Source organism: Giraffa tippelskirchi, chromosome 7 (assembly GCF_054371585.1).
Source record: "Giraffa tippelskirchi isolate mGirTip1 chromosome 7, T2T-mGirTip1v1.2.pri, whole genome shotgun sequence".
Classification (NCBI taxonomy): Eukaryota; Metazoa; Chordata; class Mammalia; order Artiodactyla; family Giraffidae; genus Giraffa; species Giraffa tippelskirchi.
The window spans coordinates 118,304,207-118,326,901 of NC_137281.1; the positions used below are offsets into that span (position 1 = coordinate 118,304,207).

A 22,695-nucleotide genomic window follows, 5' to 3' on the forward strand; every position below is an offset into this window, starting at 1 on the left:
TTATTCAGATATTGAAAAATGGAAATGATAACTGCTTATCTGCATGCCTGCAGAGAGATTCTAACTCTCCAAGAAAGTGGATTTAATAAAAATTATACACGTTTTAAGTATACAAATACAGTAATGTAAAAAAGTAGAATGCCCAATTTTTAAAAGGCAAGAAAAACGTCTCATTATGAGACTTTTATTCTGAAGTCATTTTCTTGCCTCACAGTAAAAAAAAACTTCTATCATAGAAATGAAATTAAAAGGCACGTGTCATTTACTACTGTGAATCAGAATATGCTAGCTTTATACATTGGCTCAGTTGGAGGAAGAAGCTGCACATAAAATCAAGAAATCATCTACATAAGGTTTTGGAATGCATTACAAGATCCTCTCTTATACAGGAACATAGTGGGTAGACTTTAACTTTTCTGAATTTATAAACTAGGAAATCAATTCAACATTCCATTAAACATACTTAAATGGAATGTTGAATTGCTAAATCATCATTTTGAGAAGTAATCAAATAATTCTGTTCTTCCTTCACTTCAACCCTAAGTCATTTCCCTAAGGATCAAAGATAGACAGTAGTATCTATGGAATAATACTTATTGAGGTTTCAATCGTCTAATGAAATTTGATACACAGAATTTGCTTTGTAGCCATTCTTTTTAAGAATTTGGTTTTGCTTGTTTTAAATTCTTATTTTAATTCTTATTCTATTCTATCCTTCTAACCTGGTTTGGCTTGAATAGTTGGTGCATGCTGGAGCAATTACAAAAAATCTCTAGGTGATAGGAAGAGAGAATCTGGAGTGAAATATGTCATGGATAATGTTCAAAATATGGATAATTAAGGATATAACATTAGAGGATAATTGTTTGCTATTAATTATTTGGTAAAACATTAAAATTAAAATTGATGTCTATGATAAATTTCTAATAGAGACTGAGGGGTAGATTTCAGAACACATCTATGGTAGAAATGGAGCAGTGTCAATCAGTATCTCTGGAAAGATAATGGATTGGGCTCTTGGCCTGAGCTCTACCCACTTCTTCATAGTTCCACCACTGCTACTATTTCATCATCAGTAAGGGGAGATGTCAGTTTTACTCACGATTCTATATAATCCAGATACAATAAGAAAGATTCTGGAAGCATTTTCATTCTTCAGGTTTATATGCCAGGGATGTCTATTTTGTTTAAGTCAGTCTCAACAAAGACCTTGAAGTTCATGCAAAATAGGTTTACATATAGGGCTTCCTACTTGAGACACTCTTATTAAAGGCATCAGTCAACTTGTTTCTCCAAGATTATCTGATAGGTCAGAAACATTCAATGAATGATGAAACAACGTGGCTTCTTCCATGGAACAATGGAAAACAGGGAAGAACTACCTAATGTTAGAAAACTAAGTATACTACACTGTAAGTGTTCATCTTACTCTGACTCGTGTGTGGCAGTCCCTCGTGGCATCTAAGCTCTCTGCAGAGCCTGATAATCTAAAAGTTAATGAAGTAAATTACCTTTTAAACTGTAGTTTCTTATTCTGGCTGAGGCAACCTTGGCATTATCCACTGTTTAATTGTTGAAGTCGAATTTCTACTGTTAATAAATCTTTGGTTCCTGTTTTCTTTTTGACCTGTTGAGAGTGAAACTTCTTTTCCTTGTTGCTCTAATAACTTCAATTTCTTCAGGTTATTGTGTGGGTTTAATATACGTGTATGTTTTAATTGTATATATTGTATTGTCATATATTATATGACATTAGTCAGTAAATTTTCTACATGTGCTTAGCGTATTTTATACCAATAACTTATTTTTTCCAAAGACCTGATTTACGTATGTTTTGAACCATGTTGTAGAATATCCATAATAGCAATCTATATTTTTTGTCTTATTTTAGATGACTTGTTTGGCCTGCTATTGTGAATCAAATCCAGTCAAGATATTGCATTTTGAATCATCAGAAAATATTCTCTATGATTTCCAAAAGCAATTATATTTATTCTTTGAACTTTTATCAGGATAGACAGTTTACTGGACTGGGTTCATCAGATAATTGCCATCTAGGTGCCAAGACAGGCTTCTTCACATGGGTGATTTGGGTGATATAGGTGACAGTTGATAAGTCAGTTCCATCCATCCATATACAAGAACACTGCTGAATGTCACCCTTGCTGATTTCCAGACCCTAATGCTTCTAGAAACACATGTGAATTCTATGAAGCAATGGATTAGGGAAAAAAGTGACTTCTTGGTATAAAAATAATAAATAACAAAAAATGAAATGGGAATCTGAATCCTTAGTTCTAAAGCAGTTTTCTACCTTATGGTTTTTCCTATGCTGAAAAGTTTAAATGGTTTTATCATCATAACCCATATCCTCATACAAATGTTAATTTATTCACTGTTATTAATTAACTACTAGTAAAACATTTTCTTCAAGAGATGGATATTGTATGAGCCTCACTTATACACTGCCTCTTCATTATGCCTTTGTTAAACATCTACACTGGCAAGTAAACAAGAGCATTATTATTTATTTTCTCAATAGAGAAATGCTAGAATATATTCTGATCCATTTATCTTTAAAGAAAAAGTGTTTAAAAATGTAGTGTACATTTTGTTTTTGAAATAGTGTATTACAGTGAAAGATATCAGAGTAACATTAGAGAAACAAAGATTGAAGCTTCAGTTCATTTCTCTATTTGTTAAAGATAATTACCTCATTCATTTTGTCTTCCTTTTATTTAAGATTAAAATAATAGCCCTTTTTTTCTGAAGGAGTACTATAAAACTTTTAGGTAATGGATGTAAAACCATTTGTGTTTTTTGTTTTTTGTGTTTGTGTTTTTTGTTTTCTGTGTTTTTTGCAAAGTAATACTATCACAGAGGGATGGAAAACAGTTTTTTAAATTGCAAACTATGGATCCAGCAAAATTATCAAATAAGTGGTCTGAATGTAAAACAAATAAACTAAGCCTCATTTTAATTTACTTGCTTTGTGGGTGATAGGGTGGGAGTGTGGGAAGGTTGAGAAGAATATGAAATATTAGACGGTTTTTAGTTACATGAACATGGATTAGAAAAATACACAGAATACCACAAATGAGAAATGTATTTAGTGTGAAGTATGAATTAGAGGAAGAATAAAAGTGTAAAGTAGTGAATGAGCCAAAAACGGAAAAACAAATACACACCCAAAAAGACAGTGATGAAAATGTGACAGAATCATAGCCCCTACTTGTGATATTTTAATGTACTGGAACTAAAACCTCCAACTATATTTTGCCTTTTATTAATTACAGGAATAAATCAGGATATTATCTTTAATCTGCTTTATTGCCCCAATAGGAATCCCTCGTGGCTCAGTGGTAAAGAATACACCTGCAGTGCTGGAGACATGGGTTTGCAAGGGAAGGGAAGGTAGGGAAGACCCCCTGCGTCAGGAAGATCCCCTGGAGAAGGAAATGGCAACCCACTCCAGTATTCTTGCCTGGGAAATCCCATGGACAGAGGAGCCTGGTGGGCTATAGTCCATGGGGTTGCAAGAGTCGGACATGACTTAGTGACTAAACCACCACCATTGCCCAGGTAAAATTAAGTCTATGGCCAGAGGTTCCTCACCCCTGCTCTTGACATTTAACATGGAATTTTCTTCACTTTCACCAGTGAAAAGAAACTACTAAGCTCTGTTTAGTAGTTCAAAATCTACTAACGAAGCCATTTTGGACCAGATTTGTTTTACAATTTTGCCAGATGAAAACAAATTTAATTATCACCTTGTTAACCTTTGCTTTGTTTTTGAGTAGGTGGATTGGACCATTTGCCTCCTTCCCCCCCCCGTACCCTTACCCCTAATGCTTCCTTTGGTGTATAACCTCAGATACCTATTTTTTCTGTTGCTGCCCCGCCCCCACCGACCTTTCCCTTCTTTCCCCAGCTCTCTCTACTGTTCTCTCCTCTGTGTCTGTATCTTTCTGTCACACATTGCTTTCCCCTCTGTCCGCACTGAGACCTCTGTGTCAATATGCAGTTTCCTTACTTTTCTGGCATTTTTCTTTTCTGTCATAATTGGCTTCACAGTATGAAAAAAGGAGAAAATCTCAGGACTTGGTAGTAAAAGTCATCTAGATTAACCCTGCTATTTTTTACATCTTCATCTCAAATCAATCCCTTAGTATTTTCACATCAGTTTTCTGAACTCCCAAACAAAAATGCTAATATGTGCCCTATATCCGGTGGTATGATAGAAAGAGCTACCACCAGGTCATGAGAGTCAACTGTGTACATCTCTTGTTGATTCCATGATTAGTGACATCACTTGGTACCTTAGGAGTATCACACTATGAAAATGAGCAAATGGTTCAAGTTAGGGTTTTGTTTGTTTGTTTTTAAAGCAGATTGTTAACCATTTATCAGCACACAACTGCAAATATTTCACATGGGGTGTAGTGAGGCTAAAATGAAAAGAAATGTGAAGTGCTTTACTGAGACAAAGAAGTGCTTCCCAATACTCACCAGGTGTCATTTTATTCTTCTCAAGCCTGTCAACTCATTTCCTTTCCTTCCTGTATAACAATCCAGCTGGTATATGCCTATGTAGAAGCAGTGTTTCATATTATTAATTAGAATATGTCCTCACCATAAGTCAAGATCATGTGCTTTTACTTTAGAAAATTTGCAACTTTGTAGAAAAGTTCAATATGCACGAGAAAATATTTTCACATAACAAGGATGCCTGTGAAGACCTTGCATACCAGAAGTGTTCAATATGTATTTATTCAGTTGAATCAAGTTGAATAAGTTTGCTATCAATTGAATAATAACTAGCTTTGGCTACCATTTTGCCTTTTAATTTTCAGCACATATTGGGAATTGTGATTAATTTGTAGTAAGGTCTTCTTCAAATCCTCCAATAATAATTTATTTCCCCATAATTTATAGTAAATAACAAAAAATGGCTTAAACACTTCCTACCCACCAGTGTTATGTTACTGTGAGGGGAGATAATGTTATTTTACTAAGTGGCCCTTCTGCAATTCACAAATTGGCAAGAGTTTAATATGAAGAGTGAAGAAGAATATCATTTTCAGTTGAAAGCTGAAAGGGGAGCTAGTAAGAGAAATGTAATTAGCTAAACTGGAACTTGACCAGACCCTTGACATTTTTTATTTAAAAGAATATGAAGTAAACACAAATTAAATGCACTATGAATGTTCCTAAATAGGTCAAAACAAGTACATATTAAAGGATATTTATTAGAATAATGCAAGCATTTACCAAGCTGAGTTTATAAGAACTGATTTTTCCCAAAAGCAGTGCTGAAACAATTTAAACATTAAAGTCATAGGACAGATAGTTTAGTTTAAAGCCATATTTCTGTATTTACTTTTGTTGAAACTTTAAAATTTCTAGATTAGATCACTATATCATTCAAGTAAGCTTAAACATTTTAACTAATTACTATATCAGAAATATCTATATAGCTTAATCCTGTGTACATCTCAATTCTTTATCCAAAAATGAGGACTATTTGCAGTAAAATGAAGGACAAAAGTTACATCTTTAGAGACGAGTAGGCTCACTCCTATATTCAGAAACTTCTTTTGAAATCACCTTACTGATAATACAAATAAATATAGCAAAAGCAACTTTTATTTTTTTCTTGTACTAAAATAATAAAGAAAATCAGAATTAGGAGAAAAGAATTGGCCACTGCTTAGGTTTCTACTAAATTTTACACCTACATAGAAGCCATAAAAACCAAGAAAGACAACAGAAATATTTCTATACATATCTCTTTCCATAACACAACAGCTTTAAAAACCTATTCTCTCCCTCATGCTACATAACATGAAAATACTGCAGCACCTACAGCCTGGGCTGAGGTAGCTCATTAGCTGAGCTGTCTGTGTGTGTCTGTCTGCCATCAGCATCTGGTGAAAGGGGAAACACTGACCCTGCCAGATTTGGGTCATGAGGTCAACAGGTCTCATTTATTATTCAAAATTTGCTTTCTGACCTTTTATCTACTGGGTCAAAGGATGTTGTATTCTAGTTGGTTGAATTTTTTAATGATGAAGCCACTATCCTGCCAGATAATAAAATTATTTCTCCCTTCTATGGGATTATGATATTCTCTTCACCTATCTGAAAATATAATATTCTGAATCACTGGCTGTGGAAATATCCTCAAAATGAAGTCATTAGTTTCTATTTTTATTTTCTGTATAAGATATCTAGAGATTTAAATGATATTGACTGTTGACAGTGGTTGTAGTCATTTTCCTGGCTGTGATTTGAACCTCTCATTCTGCATTTGGAATTCCACCACTTCCTGTGGCACTCCTGTACTCCACAGACAGTAGTATGCACCATGCTGACTCTCCCTGAGTTTGAGTAATCATACTATATATTTTCAAAAAAAAAAGAGGGCGAAATCAAATGTCATTAGATTTTTACTGGTTAACATTTGTTTCAGGAAGAGAAATAAGTGGCAGACATATGTGGAGCATGTCTTCCAACTCAGAGGATGTTTGGGAGCATTTTATATTGCACTGGTTCTTTATCATCCAACAAGAAGAGTTTTCTAAACCAGTTCATTACTTTATATGTCTCATAATGCACAGGAAAGAGAAGCAGCTTAAAACCCACTCAGAGAATAGATATGAAAATATTTGAACATCTAGTTCTATACTATAAAATTAAATATAAACATTTAGCAAGCAATTTTGCAGAAAACGGAGACTCCTTTAATAGATTGTTTAGTTGTGCAGATAGACAATGTTCCTAAAGAGTGATTTTATATTTTGTAAAACAAAAAGTCAAAGGTCACATTGGTGCTGCCCTTGGAGCAGACATATGAGATGTGACCATGTGCTTTGTGACACAGTGTATGATGAATAACGCTGACAAGCTAGTAAACAAATAGTGGAGAATATGTGGCATTCATGAGCCCAGTGAGGGCTCATGTAATATACTATACAGATAAAGTTACAAGTCTAACTTTGGTATCACTATGAAACTACTTGCTATGACTCTGTCTTTGTGTATTTACACATAATAGTGTGCATACACACAAACATAGAGATAGATGTAGAACAATTCATTTGGGGATAGTCGAAAAATGTCAGGTGACACTTATGGGGCATTCCAAGCAACCACACTCTGTCCTTTCTCTCAATATACTCAGCAGCAGATGGCCAAGAGGTCACTTCACTTCCTCCCTTCCTCACCCTGACCTCACAGGACTGTGACAGTAAATGGAGAGCAACTGACAGGTCAGAAGCTTCCTGCCTAGCAGACTGTATGTGTGTGTGTGTCTGTGTGTGTGTTTCTAGTCTGTCTTCTTCCATATCTGAATTAAAATCCTATATCTATTTTTTTACCACTCCATTCACTGGTGCCTTTCATTAGCAGAATCCTCTTCAAGGGAGTCGCCACCTCTGCTTTCCTTTCTTTGACCAGATATCTACTGTTTGAATCTTAAAGTAATGGTTTTTATATGATAAGTCTATGATTCATAAATGGGATTCTGATTTTTTAGTTTGATTTGTATATAGCATCATAATTGTGCATTTGTACAGAGAAACAAAATTTATGGTAAATTTATGTCCAGTTTTACCCTTGGAAGGGAGAATAGGACTTTCTGCCTATATTTGTCTCTGTACTCTGTACATAGTTGCTTAAATGCACTTACTTACCCTAGAGAAGATGCTGGAAAGAGGAAGAGGGAGAGTGGTTTTGATCTGATCTCCCTTCTAAGCTATTTTTCTAACACAGCAATCAGAATGATCTTTCAAAAAGGTAAATCTAATCCTACCACTCCCTGCATAAATTATTTTGATGTCTTCTCATTGCATTTAGAATATGACACAAAATCCTTAATGAGTTCTATTAGGCTTATGGTTTGATCCCTCTGTCTCTCCAGTTTCAGTCCTTGCCAGTTACTTTCCCATTTTCTGTGTTTCAAGCATGCTGGACTTCTGTCAGTCCCCAGACTGGGCCAAGCTACTTCCTGCCTCAGGACTTTCAAAAACTTCTGCAAGTTCTCATTCAACCTGTACTGTTTTCCATCACCCACTCTTCACCTAAATTCTACACTTATTCAGATCTTACTTTATAGTTTGCCTCCTTAAACAGTTTTTCTCTGGCCTCCAACCTTCTTTATGTTTACTTCATTATCCATTCTCATAGCAACCTGTGATTTTCTTTCAGATCACTTATTTTCATGTGTAATTAGTAATTACTTTCACATGTAATTAGTAATTATCCTTTTTATGTTTATATAGCTATCGTATGTCTGCTAGTAAGATTCTCAGCTTTACACATCACCAGGAATGTGCTCTTGTCAAAAATGACCTCTCCTTTCTTTTTCAGTCTGTGTCCTCCATATTTTTAAAAAATCTCTTCAAATAAGAAGGAAATGGCAACCCACTTCAGTATTCTTGCTGGGGAAATTCCATGGACAGAGGAGCCTGGCAGGCTACAGTTCATGGGGTCGCAAAGAGTTGGACACAGCAACTAAGCAACAACTATACATATATGGCAAAAACAAACTTTCTGAGAATTGACTTAATTTTTGACATCCTAATTTTTCAGCAGAATCTATCTGCTGCATTCTAGTTCCATCAAGAAACAAAACGATCTTGCCATTCCCCTTGCCACATTTTCTGAAAGCATTCTGTAATCACCCAACATGATGTTTATCACGTGCAGTGGTAATTCCTTGTTCACTCTCTTCCCTGTTAAACTATAGATCTATGAGGACATCAACCATGCCTATCTTTTTACTGTTTTCTCCTCCCAGAAGCTTGAATAGTATCTGATTGACTAAGATCCCACAAATGCATAAACTGTTCAGTGAGTAATATATTGAGTAAATAAAATGTTAAGTGAAATAAAATTCCTAAAAATAATATTGCCAATACCTAACTTCCACATAAACTGCTTGTACCTAGATGTGTGTGTTCTGTATACTCAAGGCACAGCTGTTGGTTCTCTTTCTTCCCTAAGTGTCCCCAGATTCTTTTTAGAGTTTCTTGCCTGTCATTCTGAACCTTCCCTGTGTTGGTAGTAAGAAGATGAACACACAAATGCCTTTATAAATTAGTAAATGGAGCTTGTCAAAGATTAATGTCTTGCTTTCTCTTTTTGGTGACTCTCTCTCCTCAAAATCACTTTCTTTGAAGTCAGCTGAAAATCTGCACATGGTCCAGATGCACATCAGGAATTCTAAGCCTGGTGTGTGATGGAAACTAAGCACACTGTACCGTAGAGCTCAAGTCCTCACATAAGGCTTTCTCTGCTTATCCCGTGGGAAGAAGGTGGCACTGGCTATTTCTCTTCTAAGTCACATCCAACTCTTGCAACTAAACCACCACCATATTCCTGAGCTTTCTTCCAAATGTCCTTTGGTAAGGTATTTCTCTTATGTTAGCCTTCCCAAATAGAAGAGAAATGGCCAATGCCACCTTCTTCCCATGGGATAAAGAGAGAAAGCCTTATGTGAGGACTTGAGCTCTACGGTGCAGTGTGCTTAGTTTCCATCACACACCAGGCTTAGAATTCCTGATGTGTATCTGGACCATGTGCAGATTTTCAGCTGACTTCAAGCAAAGTGATTTTGAGGAGAGTTAGTCACCAAAAAGAGAAAGCAAGACATTCATCAAGACATTGATGAATACCCTGTGATCAATTTTATACTTGTCAGTTTTCACTGGGTAAGGTGGCCTCAGATTCAGTATAGATTCATATAGCAGACAAATCCAAATGGTCAATTACAAAAAAAAAGTCATACAGTTTACCATATCAACCTTGTGAAATCAGTGTCATTGTCTTTTTTTGTGGTCCAACATTCATTGCTGCTATGAAAGGACCCCATTTTCTTTTGTGCATTTCTGCAAAGACAATAAATTTATTTGTCTTCCCATTTCAGATGCCATAGGCATGCCTGGAGCACCTACCACTAGATCAATTCCTCTATCATTCCCACAGAGTGGCCAAGAGGTGGGCAAGTGCCATTAACTCAACCAATCAATTAATCTTCTGAGTCTCAGAACTATAAGCTGAGTGAGGCACAGGCAGAAGAAGTGGGTTAAATCCATTCATTCCAGGAGCAGAATTCAATAGAGACTAATGCAGTTCTTGCTGCAAAGAAATTTTGGACATTCTTTGTTCTGTCTGCTCTGGGTCTGGGTTTCCAGCCTGTCCCTTTACCCTATAGTTAGTATCCTAGGAAATGATTAATGTTTAGTGCTTAGACCACTGAAACCTGAGTACAGAGATTACCACTGAAATACAGAGACTGATCACCACTATGTACCCAACACCTCCTACAGGACTTGGCACTCAGTCAGCACTCATTCTATATGGAATGAATAGTATGATAATAGTAATGCTTCAATTATTCTGCAATATTAGAGCATGAACTATTCATGTAACTCCATTCTAGCAGAAATCATTTGTAGACATTTTAATGAAAATACCCCTTCTGTTTCCATTTTATGTTTAAAAGCTGTATATATATATATATATATAAAATTGTTTAGTTCCTCATATGATGACTATTATAATCCTCAAGAGGCTGAGGCTATACTGAATATTAACTCCTAAGTTCAGATCTAAGGCCATGTTCTCCCTCTAAAAAGGAATCTCTATGACTTAATATCCATAATTTTTTAAAAATACCATTATGTGATAGGACTAGATTCAGAGAATTAAATAATTTGATTATTTAAACTTTTCCCTTATAAGAATAAAATACATCTTGCTGTTTGTCCAAATCTACCTTTGTATCTTTTAAGAGTGCTTTAGAGTTTTCACCCATATAAATTTTGAAGATTTCTTTTTTAAAAAAAATTATTGTAAATAAAACTTTCTTTTTAATTATATCTTCTAAGTGGTTTTTATTTGTATATTTTAAAATAATTTATATATGCATCTGTGGCTCAGCTGGTAAAGAATCCACCTGCATTGTGGGAGACCTGAGTTCAATCCCTGGGTTGGGAAGATCTCCTAGAGAAGGGAACGGCTACCCTCTCCAGTGTTCTGGCCTGGAGAGTTCCAAGGACTATATAGTCCATGGTGTCACAAAGAGTAGGACACAACTGAGCAACTTTCATACTACTTTACTAAATTCTCTTGTGATTAAGATGGATAGGGGCATGCTCTTTTTAATGGTTTAACCTAATTTTCAAGGGAAAGAGTTGTTTTATTGTTATTATTTGATATGGTATTCTATGGTGCTATCCATCCTAGAAATGAGAGAAAAGAGGAGGATCAGTAGCAAGTAAGTCACTGTTTTTATGTTTTAGTTTTGTATTCCGTCAAGTGACCATCCTCCAGTAATGCTTTTGCCTTAGATGGAACTGAGCTAGATTAGACTTTTAATTTCAATACTAGCATTTTCTTAAAACATATATAAATGGGAACCAGTAAGAAACCTGGCAATCAAGGATTATGGGTAAGTAATACTGAAAGATCTGTGAATGGTTTCCCTGAGTTATGAGAAACCAATTTTACTTCTTTCCTTAGAGTCACAGGTGACTTTGTGTGGAGTTTTATTTGGTTATAGATAACATCAAGTGGATACCAAACCCAAGTGTTCACTTACACTATATTTTTAGATGGGCCACTAATATTGTCTTCTAGAGTTCTGAAATTTTAAGTGAAGTGCAAGATTATATAACTGTTAAAAATATTTCTTTTATTAGACCTAGAAATCTTAGGTGTTACTAGATATGTATGTGTGTTAGTCGCTCAGTCATGCCCAACTCTTTGCAACCCCATAGCCTGACAGGCTCCTTTGTCTTTGGGATTCTCCAGGTAAGAATACTGGAGTGGGTACCCATTCCCTTCTCCAGGGGATCTCCCTATCCAGGGATAGAATCTGGTTCTCCTGCATTGCAGGTAGATTCTTTAAAATCTGAGCCACCAGGGAAGCCCATATAGATAGTAAAATAAAGTACCTTGAATTGAAGGCTAAGCATCTTATTGCCATTTATACACAGTTCTAGGCAAGGACATATATAATAAAACTGGATTTATTTACCTTTTGCTTTCTAGCCATTTGTCTATAGTCTACACTGCAAGATTTAGCTCATTTAATTGTAACAACAATCCCATGCATTTGGTAGAATTATCACTATTAATCATTATTACTATTATTACTATTTTGTAGATGAGGAAACTGAGACACAGAAAGATTAAGTAACTTGACTACAGTTACCCAGTTTATGGATGAGCCAGGATTTTATTTAAATTGTCTACTTTAATAGCATATGGATAAATTCCTATAATAATAAACTACTTGTATTTCACTTGTGAAAGCTTTTTCATTTTTTAAGCAAAGTCCTAATACTAAACAGTGTTCTTAAACAACGTTGAAGAACACTTATAAGAAACTAGCCAATTACAAAAGAAAAGCAATATATGTAATTCTGTCGACATCTAATCATACTATATTTTTCAATTAAATCATCACTCTTAGAAGTAGAATCCCTGTATTGCCAAGTACAATCCTTGCCAAATACCCAGACACAATCATGGGCTTTAAGGATTACAAGTCACATAATAAAGGATAATGACCTAAAATTAAGCACAGCAATATAGAAAGCTGGGACTGCCATGCTCTGTGTAAGTCAGCAATCTGTTAGTTTAATGTGAGATTAAGGAGCTGTGTAAACCACAATTATGCTGTTTTTCATTAAGAAAAAATGTGATAATGGTGTTCTATAAAATTCTTCCTTCTATTTACCTCTGTTTAATTGGATTGGGGGCTGCTTAAACATCTTTGAATTGGAGCTTATAAGAAGATGATCCCAGCTGTTTTTCAAAGCTTAAGGCAGCAGGCGGACAACATGATCATGTCAAGGCTCATGCAAAAGCCTTAATCCTACTTGTTTTTTCATCAACCAGCTACTGCAGCCCAGTGTTTAACCTTCTAAGTACTAAATATGCTTTGTCACTGCTTTGGTAGATTTGTCACTGAATTGTTATTGTTTAATGTTGTTGGCTTGCCTGCCATTAAAAGATCTTCTCATTTCCCTCTGCCTTTGGGTATTGACCATGTTATCATTAGAAGTCTCAATATGCAGTTGATGTAAATGCTGCTGATGTAAAACAAACATAAAAACCTTGAATTATATTGAATTATATATACACACATAGATATAGTTATATATATGCTTTTAAAAAACCCTTTGTTTTGATTCATTAAAAGAAAAATGGCAGAGTCTGAATTCTGATGAGATAACCCATACCATTAGTCACTTTACATTCTGCTTGTAAAAAAATACACATAAATACATATAATAGAGAATATTGACTTGTTCATTCATACATTTATCCAGTCATTTATTAATTTGACAAATATCAAGCCCTTTTATGTCTTTCCCCAAGTTCTATAGTAGATATGGGAGAGCAAGCATCAAGATGGGAACTAACTGGTTTCACAAGCATAACATCTCAGCCAGATCTTTGGACCTCATTGTTGGAAGTAACTAAAATAATTTAGAGACTCTTTTACTTTTTTTCTCTAGCTGAATTTTTCCTGGTCCAAATATCCAGCATCTTTAACCTTAGAACTATCAACTGTAGTTTTACCTAGATCAGCAATATCAGAGTATTTAAAGAGTAAAGGTTAAATGGTCAAATTGGCTTTCCCTACAGCTACACAGGCTACTTGGATGGTGATGCACTTTCTTTTCTCTTTTCCTTTGGAGGATGAGTTGTAAAGGAAAGAGGGAGTGGCTCTCTGATGAGTCCCAGTGGCAGTGAACAGCCAGCAGAAAAGCAGATACAGTTAATGCTCAGCTGCTCAGACCAGTCAAGCAAACTACCAAGTCCCAGCTGTGCCTCTTGATGTTTTCTGATTGCACCTACTCCTCAATCTGTGAACTGTTTTCTGGACTCAGATTCATCAAGCGCTGCCGCTTTAAAAACGCATGCAGGCAGGCATCCTAGGATATGCCATTATAAGCTGCTGCCAGGGGATCTTCTAAGAGATAAATGGAATCTGTGTGAAGTAAATTAGTGTGAACCAGTCAATCTGAGTGTCAGCCTTGAGCCACTTCCATGGATAACTAGCTGGCTGACTGCAGTCCAGGGTCTTCTGCCATAAGGAGGTTGGAATCTCTAAGACTCTGTTCCACAGGATATGGGGACATTGGGGGACTGTTTATTCTTGGAAGAAGGTCAGTTTGATCTGTGTTTTAGATTTGTCAATGAAAAGGACTTGTAAAGTATTTTTGTTCAGCTCCCTACTCTGGCTGTACTGAATATCTCCAAGTTGGACAACTCCTTTCCTGTCGGAAATATGAGAGAAATGCTCTGGAAAGAACCGCTTCCTCCTTGCTTAAGCTGCCATTTTCATCCAACCATGCTATGGTTGGTCTGAGCCTCCTAAAATCTTTAGGGTTTTAAAACAAAGTAATAACCATCATTTGGCTATGTGTTTAATACAAATCTCCCTCTCCCTTTTTGTTTTTTCAAGAATAAATCTGTGTGATCTTTAATTCATGAAGAAGGGGAAATTCTAGGCAAAGCCTGATGACTGTGGTTCCCTGTAGATACCCAGTGTGGAAAATCAAATTTTGGCCATCAGGGGAGGTAGGGGAAGCCCCTCAATAGCAATAGAATGAGAAAGCCATTTAAAATACTTGAACATTCCATGGAAATAATTTAGAGATGAAAAAGCATGTGAACCAATAGAACAGTAAGAATTATGTAATGTGATTAAATGGTAAGTGTAAATGGTTCTATTATGTAAAAATCATGTTTCCATAATTCAGTATTTCTTTAGAGATCATAGTCTGTTCTTACATTAAGATCACAAGAATTCATTTTATCTAGTTAAATTATGACAAATCATCTTTATTTCTTTTTCCCTTTATTACATTAATAAAAATTTTTATCACCTCCCTCTCTGTAGAATGAAATGTCAATGAGATGGCTAAACATGGAATAAAAATGTAGAAAATAGAATGAGAATAATTTTAGATCTCACATTTGGGGGAAATTTTTAAGAGTATTTCAACCCCCATCTCTAGGAAAGCAGTTTGTAAAAAAGAAAAAAAAAATCTATCTTGGAATAGGAACTTGGGCAAAATAATAATTGTTTAACTATTCAATAATAAGTTTATTTTCTATTTCTGATCACCTTTTCTGAACTTACGTGCTTGAAAGGCAGTTTTTGCGTATTTTATGTGAAGGTACCACTATAATGGTGTCCGTGGAGACACATTTTATATATAAGAAACATTTCAGTATATAGAGTGTGTCTGTGGATGTTAGATGGCATGAATCATAGCAAAGATCAAACCAAATGCTTTAAAAATTGAGTGACCCTTTCCTTGAACTAATGAAACAAAAATGGGATGTCCTGTGAGAACAAAATTTGTTTTATGCCTGTACATTGAGTTCAGAGAAATGAAGTCCCTAGGGGAAATTTAACTTTATGATTTATGAGGGTAAGGAAAAGAAAGTGGAAATCAGTGCATTTTCTGTTGTCGGGTAGGTATTGTATTTTGCAATGTATGATTCTTATTTTATGAAGTTCCTTGAAGGGAATGGAAGTGAATGCTGTATAAATGATGCTATGGCCTAAAGATCTTGCTTAACATAGCCCACCATTGTCTACATAACCTCATCACTGCTGAGAAAGTAGACTTCTTAGCCATTGCTGTCCATAAGTAAGCTGTCCCATGATCATTAGACTCATCATGTTTGTGAAGCAAGCATGTGCATGTGTGCTAAGTTGCTTCAGTCATGTCCGATTCTTTGCGACCCTATGGAGTGTAACCTGCCAGGCTCCTCTGCCCATGTGATTCTCCAGGAAGGAATACCTGGAGTGGGTTGCCATTCCCTTTTCCAGGGGATCTTCCTGACCTAGGGATTGAACTTACATCTCTTTATGCCTCCTGCATTGGCAGGTGGGTTCTTTACCACTAGAGCCACCTGGGAAGCATACTAATTATAAATTTCCAATAGCCTGAGTTAAGCTAAGAATTACAAAAGTGGACACGCTAGGTCGGCCCTATGATTCTTCTAGCCCAGCCTTCTGATTGCAGCACCAGAGGCTCTGTTGTGGAGAAGCAAAGCTGCCCTGACGGCATCAGCCTCAAAATATCAGGATGTGTCTGCAATAGCTGGGTTCCCTATCAGTGTAGACCAGTAAGGTAGTCAGAGGAGAGAACCAAAGAATGGGATAAGAAGAATTAACACAGGCCAATAAAATGCTAGGAAACACATAAGAGGGGAGAAAAACTGATGTTAATTTTAGGTTGTTGAAGACTAAATGAGAAATGGAATTTGAGCTGAGTTTTTGATAAGGGGGAGTTTGGGGCAAGCAGAGAACTAGAGATTGGTGTGAGAGAGGATATCTCAAGGTGGCAACCTAAACAAAGCACCAATGTAGAAAATAAATGGCACATCCAGGAGACAATGAGCCCTGTCCAGCTGTAGTATATAATATCAGAGTCTAAGGTGGGGGCAGAATCTAGTGAGAAGCCTCTAAACATGAATTAGACTGTGTCCAAAAAGGCCTTGCAATCCATGGCTCCAGAATTTCCCACTGCTGACTGAATAGAGGTGATTACAGAGTTTTTACATAGAAGCTACATGACCAGACCATGGCTGTAGGGACATGACTTGTTTCAGTTTAAAGAATTACTGCAGGGAGAGACACTTCTTATCAGGCTATAAAAATACAGGCGTGATGGAGAGTAGGGTGGGAGTATAAGCTTCTTGAAGAGTTGGAGGAACTAGAGGTGAGTAACAGTGGTGGTAGATATATAGAGTTTCTTGGCAATTTTACAAATATTGGTCACTTTCTTCTTCAGATTTACTTCCTTGCTGGAGTCTTTGTTGTTGTTGTTCAGTTGCTAAGTCATGTCTGATTCTTTTAGATCCCCATGGACTGCAGCATGCCAGGCTTCCCTATCCTTCACTATCTCCCAGAGTTTGCTCAAACTCATGTTCCTTGAGTTGGTGATGACATCGAAACATCTCATCCTCTGTCACTCCCTTCTCTCCTGGAGTCTCAGTCTTCCTAATTTATTCTTGAGATATTTTGATAGTATATAAATTCTCCTGCCCTCAACTTGCTCCTGGACCTGTGGTTGGCCTCTTAAATTCCACTGTGTCCTGTATCGGCTGTAGTCACTGGAGATACATGCAGGGTTCCAGGTGCAGAAGTCCCCTGGGTTTGCTAGTTGGTTTTCTTGTGGTTAGTTTATCATGTTGATCACCCCCTTCCTAAAATGCCAGGCTTTTGTTAGCTATTTGTTTACATTTTTATTTGACCTAATGTCCTTAGGGGTTTCCCTGGTGGCTCAGTGGCAAAGAATCCACCTGCCAATGCAGAAGACACAGATTTGATCCCTGGGTCGGGAAGATCCCCTGGAGGAGGAAATGGCAACCCACTCCAGTATTCTTGCCTGGGAAATCCCATGGATGGAGGGTCCTAAAGAGTTGGACATGACTGAGCAACTGAGCAACCAAATAACTACAACAAAGTCCTTAGTCATAACATATGATAGCTCAGTCATGTTCTTGTTACATATATTTTGGATCATGATTTTATTCTGAATATTTTCCAGAATTTTATTCTGAAATGTGTATATAGCATGTATTACCACTGATTCGGCCTTACCATTGTTATCTATAATTAATCTAATCAACCTAACATTTTACAATTCAGGAACCTTTAGTTTCACCTGTAGTTCTGGAGGTTTTACCACATATTCTTCCAAATAATTTGTAACAACTTATTAAAAGAAGTGTTTTACACCAATCAGGACACTTGTTTATACTTTCTTATCTAGAAATATCTGCTTGTCTCTAAGCTTTTGTTTCCTATTTCTTAGTCCTGTAATTTTAACATCTCTTTTATATCAAACCTAGTTTTCCAAAAGTCTCATTAGATTATATTTGCTGATTTCCCTTTATCCACTGCATGTTTGCTATTTAAAACTTTGCTTCTTTTAGGTGTGTTTCCTTTATCCTTTACTTATAGATGGCAATAGCTTGTCTAGTATCAAAATGAGACTCTCTACTACTTACCAAGGTTGTATTTGTATTCTATTGTATTATAACCATCTTTTAGAGATACTAGTACAAATACTGAGTGTTATGCAGTGACATAGCCTGAGGATTTGAAAAGGCAACTTTCCATTATTTATCCCTCAGCAAAATTAATATTTTTAAATGCATGGCTCCACTTTACATGCCTGACATAAGAGGCAGTCAGTGCCAGTGGATCGCCTACATTTTCTACGTCTGGTGTGAGTAGATGTGTGAGGAGAGTAATGGTTGCTACTGATTATATTATAATACAGTGGTAAAGCACATTATTATCATCCATACATGACTTCAATTCAATTTCAATAAATTCTCTAGTACATACACTAACATGCCATTTTGATGTCATTCAAATAAAAATAAATCACATTCAGAGTACCCAAGCTTAATGATACAAAATATGGTAACTCAGACCTTTTTTTCCTTGCATCCTTCTTAATGTTGACAAAGAATCAGAAAATGAAGGCATAGTCTAGATAATTTGATTTCCTTATTTTCCATTTCCTACCTAAGAGATGAAAGAGCTCTGACACTTGACTAACCATCTGAGACAAGCATTTTCCCTTGAGACAGAGACAGCTATCAGCTGGGAATTTGAGACTGCCTGCCGATCGTTTTCTCAATGCTGATGGAGTCTTTTCAGGCTCAGACTATGGAAAGGTTGCTGCTCTTACAAACTCCAGTGGTAGTGCCATTTGACAGTTTCTTCTCCCACTGATTCTAGAGGAAAATATTTTGGTATTTTTCCTTATGGATAATTGTAGACTTTGTTCTGGTTTAAATTGCCCTTTGCTGTGAATCCTTAAGTTCATATATAAATCATGTTTATCTCTAGTTTCAAATGCTAGCATGAGGCTCTTTTGATTGAAGGGACTCTTGTTTTCCTGACCTTCTTCTAAATTTTCAAATGCAAGCTGGAACGTATACTACAAATTCCTTTTAGAATTCTCCCTTTACTGACTGTTCTTCAATTTATCAATATATGGGAGGGAATCCATTTGTTTTCTTCTTTGGAATCTATTCCTGCTTTCAATTTCTTGAAATTCTGAACAGTAAAATTTCTGAACAGTAAAAATGAACAGAGTTTTGTCCTTATGAGAAAAGTCAAATGACTTTTACAAAATCTAAACTGCATGAATAATGTAAGAGTTAATTTCTAGACTTTCTTAGAGCTATTCCATCACCTGTACATCCTTTCACTGATGAAGGTGTCCTTTCAAATAAAATGTTTCTGAGTCCCTTTGTCTTAAATAATTATCTCTATGGTTTAATGTATAAAGTTGAAATTGAGCTTGCTGATTTGACCAGTTTATTTCCTGCATTAAGAAATTATCTTTACCAAATCATAGATAAATACAAAAATAATAATAAGTAATATTTCCCTGGATTATTTCCACTCTGAATTTACTCAATATTGACCAGGGACCAAAGCTGTAGAAATTATTTTGATTTGATGATAGAAAAGAAAAAAGTGCTTACTCATTTACTCACCACTTTCCTCCCTGGAACACTCCTTGCCAAGGAAAAGGTACTCTAAAGGACACATAAAGAACTCCAGGCAAACTTCTCATAGGTAACTCTGAGAACTGCCTTAGAGGGTGAGGAAATGCAACAGAAATAGGAAAGAAGTTTGCATTTTTCCTGGTTCTTTCCTTTTCTATTTCTCAAATTAAACATTTCCTTTTTCATACTTTCCTCATCCTACATCCAAATGTCTCTACAGTCTGTTTCAGCTGAGAGTTTAAATAATTTGATTAGAGTTGGATTTCATGCTAGGCTTGACTAAGACAAATCACTTCATGGGCTTCAGTTTTACATAAAAAAGGAATAAAAAAAATTGGGTTCTATTGATTCTCCCTATAAGAGATTTGACAGGAGGAGAAGACTATTCCATAGGAACACCATATCTCTATAACCGTATCCATTCAAACAATTATTGAGAACCTGTTCATGTTTGGGATCCTGAAGGCAAGTTTGCAGAGGAGTCTAATGCCATTTCAGCCTATCCTCATCCAGACCTAACTTCTAGACCAGGGTTTTTCCACTGCAGTTTTGCTTCTTGCAATTATTTCATGGATCCAATTAATTTAGTTTAGGATGATTCATCTTGTACTGAAGTTCATATTTGCAAAATTGTTTGAGAGGTATAACTTATTTTTTTTAAGTTTGGTTTTAAAGATTTGTTTTACACCATTGGCAAACATCTGATGGATGCTTCTATGCCAAGGTGTCACCTTGTTTGTTCTCAGGAATACCCATACTGCAGCCTCAGTTCTTGGAGAAGGAAATGGCAACCCACTCCAGTATTCTTGCCTGCAGAATCCCATGGACAGAGGAACCTGGCAGGCTACAGTCCATGGGGTTGCAAGAGTTGGGACACGACTTAGCGACTAAACCACTACCACCAACAGGCTCAGTTCTGGCTTGGTCATCTTGCAATAGGGCCCCCTCACCCTGGCATTACAGTCATCCAAGCATCTCTCTGAAGTTGCCCTGATTTTCTCTGTCCCTCAGTCAGATGAAATTACTTATAGGAAAATACCAATTTTAACTCAGAAAGGGCCTCAAAAGCCTTCATTATTTCTAAGATTACTCTCGTAGCCACTTATACTCTTGGTATTCTGTTCAGTGATATACTCAGTGGTCAGTTTGTCTTGGATTCTTAACTGGCAAAATATTCAGGTCTCAGGACAGGAAGACGTCAAAGAAGTTGTCCAGTCCAATTCTCTCACTTTATTAGTGAAAGCACCAGAGTCCAGGGAAGTGAAATGACAAGATCAAGGTCATACTATTAGGGACAGAAGTGGAATGAAAAACATATTTTCTGGGTCCTATTAATTAAGCTTTTAGCCAGTACAACATGGCCCCCACCCCCACCCTGGGGAACTAAGAAGTTCATCTCTGTAAGGAAGTCATTGGTATTCATCTTTGTTTCAATTAAAACATATATTTTAGTTCAGTTAAGTGGCTCAGTCATGTCCAGCTCTTTGTGACCCCATGGACTGCAGCACACCAGGCTTCCCTGTCCATCACCAATTTCTTATACTTAGGTAATAAAGAAATGAGGAATTTTATTTTATCCAATGCCTGACCTTAAGAGTTTTCCCTTCAACTACAGGTGAAATTAGTTATTGCTTTTTTAATTCTTAGAAATTCTTGTTAGCAGTTTTACTCAGTAATTTCATAAATAGTTCAAGTATCTGCCTTGAATCTTGCATTAGGCTAGATGTACTTTCTTATTTATCAGCCTTACCAAAGCAGCCTATTGCTCAAACTTCCTGGATAATAGGAAAACGTTTATATCTTAGAGGAATAAACATTATTTTAAAAGATGAAGTATCCAGTTAATACTACTTTCTCATTCCCATTTATTTTCCCTCAAATTAGACATCTAGTTGTACACCTCACTGTAGAGACTGGCTATAGACAAAATTTTTTTCCCTTAGATAGTAAATAATTTGATATTCTGTGTTTATGTATTATATGTATCCCAAAATATCTCATGCTTAAAGCAGTTCACACTAGAAAATATCACCCAGAAAATAATATTCTGTGTCAGATTATACTTGCAGAAAGATAGTAAAACACATAAGTCTAATCTTAACTCATCTTGCTGAACTTGTCCATAAAACAGTTACTTCTTAGTTATAAAGCAGCACTAGATATTTTATTTATTTCTAGGCATTCCTATATGCTGTTTTTTCCAATCTCCAGTCTATACTGAACACAAAGTAAGCCTAAAGTCTAATGCAGGATGTAGCTATTGCTATTTAAATATAATCAGAAGGTCCTATCACTTGTTTATCTCAGTAGATACTCTCTAAGTAGGGGTAATATGTACATAGCTCTTTAGCTACGTATGCTACGTATGTTTTTCTGATAAGACATCTGTCCAGAGAGAATCACTCTGTGAACTGAATTTGTGGTCTGTTCAAATGATATCCTCTTTCTTTCCAACCTTAGTGTTATCACTTAAAGTCTTTTCACTGATTATGCCTCCTTCTAATTTAAAATGTATTGCAGTTTTCTTGTGATCAGTCAGGGTTGCACTAGTGTTTAATTCTACTTGAACTTATTGTAGTTTTTCTTTCTTCTAAACCTATAGAAAGATTTTTAAAATTTATTCACAGTGATTCCTTATTATTGAGAAGAGATCTAAATTATCAGCAAAGGAAGTGATCAATTCTTGGCCACCACATTGAGCTGGTAGATAGTAATTGACTTCTTTTCCACTACTCATTCCTAATTGAGCAGAGTTTTAGACTTTCCTGACCTCTGCAACTTGCACATTATTTGTATGCCTTTGAATAAGATGCAAATAAGATTTTTGTCTGAGTTTTATCTGCTACTACAATGGTTTATTCTACTCTGCTGACCAGCATTTCAAGCTGTTATATCTTTTTGTTAATGATTTTCCTATCACTATCTCCAGTACTTCCCCAAACTCCCTACATATGCCAGATGGGATTTATTTTTCAATCACTCATAAGTCATCATATTGAAAACATTATTTGCATTACAAATTTTATTCACACTGTGATTGATATGGATTTTTAACAAAGGCTCTGTATATACTACAGTACTGGCCCAGCATGCAAGAATCAACTGCTGTTTGTGGAGATG

At 36.0% G+C, this 22,695-nt stretch overlaps 2 protein-coding genes across 4 annotated transcripts in view; one reads left to right on the forward strand and one right to left on the reverse strand.

The window, feature by feature from the left end:
- The window catches only part of UNC13C (unc-13 homolog C), a 1,717,543-nt gene that overhangs the window by 976,890 nt on the left and 717,958 nt on the right, over positions 1-22,695 (reverse strand). The window lies entirely within an intron of this gene.
- Positions 1-22,695, forward strand: part of WDR72 (WD repeat domain 72) — a 218,590-nt gene that overhangs the window by 183,532 nt on the left and 12,363 nt on the right. For 2 of the 3 annotated variants that reach the window (XM_081513850.1, XM_081513851.1), the window contains exon 19: positions 3,343-3,414. The exons of the other annotated variant lie outside the window; for it this stretch is intronic. In XM_081513850.1, the coding sequence (XP_081369976.1) occupies positions 3,343-3,414 (72 nt within the window). The remainder of the gene's footprint in view (positions 1-3,342; positions 3,415-22,695) is intronic. 3 annotated transcript variants of the gene reach the window in all.